Raw genomic sequence first — 7,697 nt, 5'->3', positions numbered from 1 at the left:
TTTGCCACATCACTTACTTTTCATTTACCACAAACCATTGTAGTGGGATTTTTTTTTCCAACTGTTGTAATATTGTTTGCAACGAACCATTGTAAGTGGTCCAAGAAGAAGAAGACAAACAATGTGCTAAACAAAACAAAACGAGAAGATTAGAGACAAGAAATGTGACGTGACCACAGTTTATGTCATATTTGTTCAGCACTACCTAAACTTACGCTCGACACCCAAACTTGGCTTTGTACTCTCAATTAAATCTTAGCAAACAAAAGTTTTGTTCTAAAAGTTTTGTCGACTCATTTACTAGAAAAGACTAGAATAATTCACGTGGAGTTTCAAGATATCCAAAAGTGTTTTTGTTTTGTTGCAAAGGACGACTACCTACGTGTACTACCTATGGTAAAGCATAAAACAACGTATAATATATGTGTACGACATATATTTTAAATTTAATCTTCTACTATTGAGTTTTAAATTTTTACCGTCGAAAGAAAACTCTACTATCTGGTTTAGTTTTAGGTGTGTAGTATTTTTAGAGAAAATATATTTTAATCGTATTTTTGGAAAATAAAACTAAGAATACAATTTTTGGAAAAACCTGTTTTAGTGGTATTTTTGAGAATTGCACTAAAATTAATTTACTGAGCATAAATTAATAAGGAAATAATTATTTTTAGTTTGACTAAAATAGGACTTACCAAATAGAGAGTGAATCAAGAGCAAGTTCAGGATTCTCGAGAAGCCCGGCAAGAAGAACGAGAACCTGAAAATACCAAGTCTCAAGGCAAAGCATCACGGCGGAAGTGGCTGAAAGTTTACAGAAACTTGATAACCCCGAGAAAGCTTGTATGCTAAAACATCTCCACGTCTCACGACACCTCTCACTCGTCACAATATAAACAAACTGAGCCACCACAATAATCCACCACGACAAGCTAAGCACAAGCGACGCACCAAGAAGTCCCATACCAAGCTTGTAAACAGCAAGCCAACTTAAGAGAAGGTGAACGAAGAGTGTAGCCGTTGAGATGTAAGCGCTCGGAGCAACGATGCTTTGTGATTGGAGGAACTTTTGAATCGGGAAGTTTGCAGCGTAAGCAAAGATTTGAGGGATAAGGCCGTATACGAAGAGTGATGCAGCGGACGCGATTGCTGGAGATTCTCCGAGGAAAAGGAGGATAGGTTCGGAGAAGACGTAGAGTAAGGTGAGGACGAGGCTGGTGAGAGTTAGTAATACCGTTGATCTTTGGAGATAAACTCCAAGCATCTCATATTTTCTAGCACCATATGCTTGACCACACAACGTCTCCACTGCACTCCCCATCCCTAGCTATCAAATTCCAAAGAAAATACTTGGTTAAGAAAAATAAAAAGCATAGTTATAAAAGACATGGAGACATAGGTTGTATTAATAAAATAAGTGAATATTTTTTTTTTTTGCAAAATTGTGAATTTTCATTTAAGAAAATAAATTGTACAGAGTCCAATAGCCTTGAAAACATGAAGATAGAAACTTGCCAAAAAAAGATTAAAAAACAAGCTCTAGCTTAAGGAAATACATTAACCAAAGCCGTAACTAAGCGAAGGTCAGCCAATCTCGCAAGAGAGTTTTGAAGTTTTTCCTGTGACTCTTGGCCAGAATTGCGTCTCTAACTGTTCTGTCCAGCGCCTTAAAGAGTATATGCGGTGGAGTTGTGGTGTTGTTGTGCAGCCGAGTGTTTCGCTCTATCCAAATGGTGTAAATCACTGCTTGTGATACTAGCCTGTGGAGGGTTTGCGTAGACGTAGCATCAGAAGCATCCAACCAAGAGATGAACGCGTCCCAGGTATGGAAAACGAAAGGATTGTATCCTAGGCGTCTTGTTGTTTGCAGCCAGATCTCTTCACTGAAATTGCAGTTCAGAAAGAGATGATCTCGAGTTTCAGGGTAGAGTCCGCAGTTGCAGCAAGAAGGATCAATTTGCATACCCCAAGTTGCAAGGCTAGAACGCGTGGGAAGGCGATTTAAGAGAGTGAGCCACATCATGAAAGCATGTCTTGGAACAGCACCCTTGTACCATACATGCTTTGTCCAAGATTGCGGGTCCTGTCTCTCCCTTAATGTTTCCCATGTTTTCTTTGTGCTGAAGGTCGTTCAATCTTCGCCATTTGTGCTCCAAAGGAAAATGTCTTGCTCTGAGGACTAGGATGGTGGTTGAATAGTGGTGAGAAAGATGTGAAGTTGTTCAACTTGTGGTGATCTTGCAGGGCGCAGGAGCCAACCATTTGAAGAACAAGCTCGAGCCACACTACTCTGAAGAGGAATTCCTGTACGGGCGGGTCCCGTGGGACCTAGAAACGGGATGAGTTGACCCAAGGGGGTCCACTTATCAAACCAGAAACTTACCAGTTCACCATTACCCACATCACACTTGATGAAGAGATTGGCAAGGGGTCAGAGGTGCAACAGTGCTTTCCATGTCCAGGAGTGGTGTTTCTTCTCATGAATTGCCCAGAACACTTCTTCTTTTATTTTGTTATTTCTTATCCATTCTGCCCATAAAGAATCATCCGCTGTGAAGATTCGCCAAATAAGCTTCAAACACAGAGTCTTGTTCCAGGTAGAGAAATGTCTAAATCCCAACCCACCTTCTTCTTTGGGTAGACATAATGTTTTCCAGGCTACTTTAGCATGAGTTGGCTTTGTTATATCACCGGACCACAAAAAACTGGCACAAAGTTGCTCAATATTCCGCAAACATCCCTTTGGTAGTATAAATGCGGATGCCCAAAAGTTGATGGAACCATATATTACAGACGAGATTAACTCTTTTCTTCCTGCGTAAGACAGAGCTCGAGCAGACCAGTTAGAAAATCTGGCTGTTAACTTGTCTATTAGAGGTCTGTATTATGCAATACGGAGCTTTCTATGCATGAGAGGGAGGCCCAGGTAGCGTATGGGTAATGAACCTAGCTTGAACCCGAAAGAGGCAATCCTATCAGTTTCAAGTTGGTTCACTCCCGCAGTGAACAATTCAGTCTTGTCTTTGTTGATATGAAGCCCCGACATCTCATAGAACTCGTCGAGGACCTCGGCTATCTTATCAAGAGAACCGAAACTCCCATAAAAAAAGAGCATAATATCATCAGCAAATGCTAAGTGCGATACCTGAGGGTTCTCTGCTGCTGGGTGGTGACCAATGTAATGTACCCGCTGTCGTAGCTCTGATTTAGCAATTGAGAAAGAACCTCCATAGCCAAAGTGAATAGATACGGCGAGATAAAGTCTCCTATCTTAAACCTTTGGCTCCCTTAAAATAACCACAAGCTTCACCATTTATTGAAACTGAGAAACTTGGTGTTGTGATGCATTCCTTGATCAGCGTGATGAAATGAGGTGGAAACTCCATGACCCTTAAGACATTTATAATGAAATCCCAATGAACCGAATCAAATGCCTTCTTTAAACCCACCTTCAACATACCCCTTGGTGAAACGTTTTTATGGTTGTAACCCTGAATTAGTTCTGTTGCCAGCAGCACATTCTCCACTAGAAGACGACCTGGGATGAAAGCTGATTGCGTATTTGCAATAAGATCTGGCAAAACACTTTTAAGTCTGTTTGCCAGAAGCTTTGAAACAACTTTATAGATTGTGTTGCAGCATGCTATGGGGCGGAACTCAGCCATTGTTGAAGCATTGGGCGTCTTTGGAATGAGCGTTAGCAGCATAGAGTTCCATTGTTTCAGAATCTTACCTGAATTAAAAAAACTCTAGGACTGCAGCTGTTAAATCTGGTCCCACAATTTCCCATTGTGCTGTGAAGAACTCCACACAGTATCCGTCGGGGCCTGGTGCTTTGTTTTTTGGGAGAGAAAATACCGCGAGCTTTATTTCCTCCAGGGTGAAGGGTGTGGATAAAAGCTGAATTGCAGACGCGGAACATCTTTGATTTATGATACAGGTCAGGTCTTCAACCGAGGGAGGCCTAGCAGTAGAGGGGGAGCCTAGGAAAGCTTTAAAGTATTCCACCGCAACCTTCTGAATCCCCTGCTTTGACTCCACAAACTGACCATTACCATCGAACAGATAGAGTATCTGGTTTTGTACCTGTCGAGTACGGATGGTTATGTAGAAAAAATTTGTGTTTTTATCTCCTTCCTCGAGCCAGCAGATTCTTGCTTTTTGTCGAAGGTAGGATTCCTCAGCTTGAGCTAACATAGACCAATGCTTGTGAGCTTTTCTTGTGGTTGTTACCAAGAGACCGTAAGCGAAGACTTGGATTCCGGTGTTACCGAGAGAAGCGGCGGCGAGTTCGAGGTTACCGAGATGGCCAGGGAAGATTTGAGTGGACATAGACATGAGGTAGTTGATCATGTAAACGATGACAGCTGGTGCAGCTAGGTTGAAGAGAAGCTTTGACTCAATCATCGTGGCCTTGCGTAGGCGTTGAAACAGAGGTTGTCTGTTAATTACATTAGAGAGCACATCCCGCTCATTAGAGGTGTTTCAACGTCGGAGAGGACGGTTTCTAGTTCGCCTTTGCTTGATTCCGTCGTGTTTGGAGATAGTTGACGCTGGAGAAGGGGTTGGTTTACGCCGTCGTTTTGAGATGGGCCCATGGCTGAGAGAACGCTTCTCTCTTCTCTTTTTTTGGTGTTGTAGTTTGCGGGTGTGTGTGTAGAGTATATAAATCTTTTCGAGGGTGGCGAGTGACGGCTAATGACAGTTACAATTTTACGTATTTGTTAATCATTGTATCATTCTTACAGTGTTTGTCATTTCATTAAAACCCCAAGAAAGGAAGGTTGGTATAGATTGTAAATGTCGGTGTATCACTTTATGATTGAAACATGCATACACATAATGGCGGATGTCGGTATTGTTTTTTTTATTATGGGATCATATAAATTTAACAAAATTAAATAGCTGATTATAATGTCTATCTATATTTATTAATATTTTTTTGATTTATTTTTTTCTGGATGATACATATTGTGAAAATTAGTAAGTAATGGGCCTCCGATATATCGTATATCACATATCGTATATTCACTCATATATTGTAAAGATTTAGTCTTACCAAATACAAGGGAAAACCCTACCTATCTCTATGTTTAAAAACTACTCTAAGGAGAATGAATAAGACAACACTTCTACCAAATATTTCATGGTATTAGAGAAAGTAACTCTGTGACCTAAACCTAAATTTTTTTTTTCTCTCTACTCACCGCCTCTATTTTACTTCTTCTTCTCACCGGTGTTTCTTTCTACTCACCGTCACGATGAGTTTAATTCTCGCCGTGTCTACTCCCTCTCCCTATACTCTTAATGCATCCGACAATCCCGGTGCTTTGATCTCTTCGGTCATTCTAAAGGAACACAACTACTCTGAATGGGCTACCGAGCTCATGAACTCTCTCCAGGCTAAACAAAAACTCGGTTTTCTTGATGGTACCATCCCGAAACCAACCACAGAGCCCGAATTATCTTCATGGAAGGCTGCTAACTCGATGATCATCGGCTGGATTCGGACCTCTATTGATCCTACAATCCGTTCAACGGTTTCCTTTGTGTCTGACGCTAAAGATCTTTGGGATAGTCTCAAACAGCGCTTCTCCACCAACAACGGTGTTCGACGCCAACTCCTCAAAGACGAGATCTCTTCCTGCCGACAAGATGGACAACATGTGCTTACTTACTATGGCCATTTAACTAAATTATGGGAGGAATTGCAAAACTACAAGACCAGCCGAGCCTGTACCTGTGCTGCCGCTCCGGACATTGCCAAAGAATGTGAGGATGATAAAGTTCATCAGTTTCTCTTCGGGTTGGATGAACGGTTCCGCCCTATTCGTTCCACTATCACGGATCAAGACCCCTTACCTGATCAGAATCATGTCTATTCACCTATTATACGTTAAGAACAGAATCTTAATGCCTCTCGCTTACAAGATGCTGGGAAAACTGATACTATTGGCTTCTCTGTCCAAGCCGCCCCATCTCCACTTTGCAAGTTGCTGCTGTTTCTGCCCCTCTTTCCCGCGATCGCTCCTCATTGACTTGCACCCATTGTCATCGTCAAGGCCATGATATCAGCGAGTGCTTCTTGGTTCATGGCTATCCTGACTGGTGGCTCAAACAGAATCGTCATGATAGCTCCACCAACTCTTCAGCTCGCGGCGTGCTTGGTCGTGGTCGTGGTTCCACCTCTCGCGGTGGACGCTCCTCGTCCTCTGGAAATCGTGGTCGCGGTCGTGCCAACGCTGTCACTAACCGGTCAGCCTCTACTTCTAACAATGGTACCTCTGATCTGATTGCTCAGCTGATTTCTCTTCTTCAAGCCCAACGCCCAAACACATCTTCCGAGAAGTTGTCTGGTAAAACTCGATCTACTGATGTTATTATTGACACAGGTGCTTCACACCACATGACTGGTGATATAAGCTTACTCTCTAACATGGTTGACATTGTTCCCTCACCGGTCACCAAGCCAGATGGGTCTTCCTCTCGTGCCACTAAACGAGGCACTCTTACGTTAAATAACCAATATGACCTTCCGGATGTGTTATTTGTGCCCGACTTTAACTGCACTCTAATCTCTGTTGCTAAACTTCTTAAGCATACAGGATGCATTGCTGTCTTTACTGACACCTTATGTTTCTTGCAGGATCGTTTTACGAGGACTTTGATTGGTGCGGGTGAGGAACGTGAGGGGGTGTATTATTTTACATGTGTTCTTGCTGCTCGTGTTCACAAAGTCGTCAAGGAGTCTTCTTCGGCAACCTTATGGCATTGGAGACTAGGACATCCCTCTACTAGTGTTTTGCTTTCGCTACCAGAGTTTTCTATTTCTCGTTCTGATCTTGACTTGCTCAAGCGTTGTGATACTTGTTTTCGTGCTAAACAAACACGTGACGTTTTTCCTACCAGTCTTAATAAAACTACGTCTTGTTTTGAGCTTATACATTGCGATGTTTGGGGTCCTTACCGCACACCGTCTTCCTGTGGTTCTGTTTATTTTCTTACTATCGTTGATGACTTCTCTCGATCTGTTTGGACGTTTCTCATGGATGAAAAATCTGATGTCTCCCGTTTACTTCAAAATTTTTGTGCCATGAGTGAACGACAATTTGGAAAACCTGTCAAAACAATCCGAATAGACAGTGGCACTGAATTCACTTGTCTCACATCATTTTTTCAAGAACAAGGCATTCTTCATCAGACTTCCTGTGTGGATACACCACAGCAGAATGGCCGTGTGGAACGTAAACATCGTCACATCTTGAATGTTGCCCGTTCATTGCTCTTCCAAGGTCATCTTCCTCGTAAATTTTGGGGAGAAAGTCTCACTGCAATACACCTCATTAACCGCACACCTACACCACTGCTTGCTGGTAAATCTCCATACGAAGTATTATTTGGACATCGACCTTCTTACTCCATGCTACGTACCTTTGGCTGTTTATGTTATGCACATTACCGGGCCCGCGACAAAGACAAATTTGGTGAACGGAGTCGCCGTTGTATCTTTGTCGGTTACCCCTACGGCAAGAAAGGGTGGCGTCTCTATGACTTGGAACATAACCAATTCTTTGTGAGTCGCGATATTAATTTTCAAGAAACGGTATTTTCTTTCACTACACCAGACACCGTTATCTCTGATCCTACGCCACCGTCCTCTCCTCTTTTCTCCGATGACGATTGGGTTTTACCCACGC

At 42.4% G+C, this 7,697-nt stretch overlaps 1 protein-coding gene across 1 annotated transcript in view; it reads right to left on the bottom strand.

Moving 5' to 3' along the window:
- Positions 1 to 4,604, bottom strand: part of LOC104748405 (protein DETOXIFICATION 40-like) — a 7,877-nt gene extending 3,273 nt beyond the window's left edge. The window contains exons 1-3 of the mRNA XM_019236579.1: positions 4,483 to 4,604; positions 4,234 to 4,438; positions 696 to 1,327 (exon numbers count right to left, since the gene is read on the bottom strand). Of these exons, the coding sequence (XP_019092124.1) occupies positions 696 to 1,327; positions 4,234 to 4,438; positions 4,483 to 4,598 (953 nt within the window). The 5' untranslated portion in view covers positions 4,599 to 4,604. The remainder of the gene's footprint in view (positions 1 to 695; positions 1,328 to 4,233; positions 4,439 to 4,482) is intronic.

The sequence above is a fragment of the Camelina sativa genome, chromosome 15 (assembly GCF_000633955.1).
Source record: "Camelina sativa cultivar DH55 chromosome 15, Cs, whole genome shotgun sequence".
NCBI classification, from domain to species: domain Eukaryota; kingdom Viridiplantae; phylum Streptophyta; class Magnoliopsida; order Brassicales; family Brassicaceae; genus Camelina; species Camelina sativa.
The sequence above is the reverse complement of the archived record's forward strand: the minus strand, read 5'-3'. Positions and strand labels throughout refer to the sequence as shown.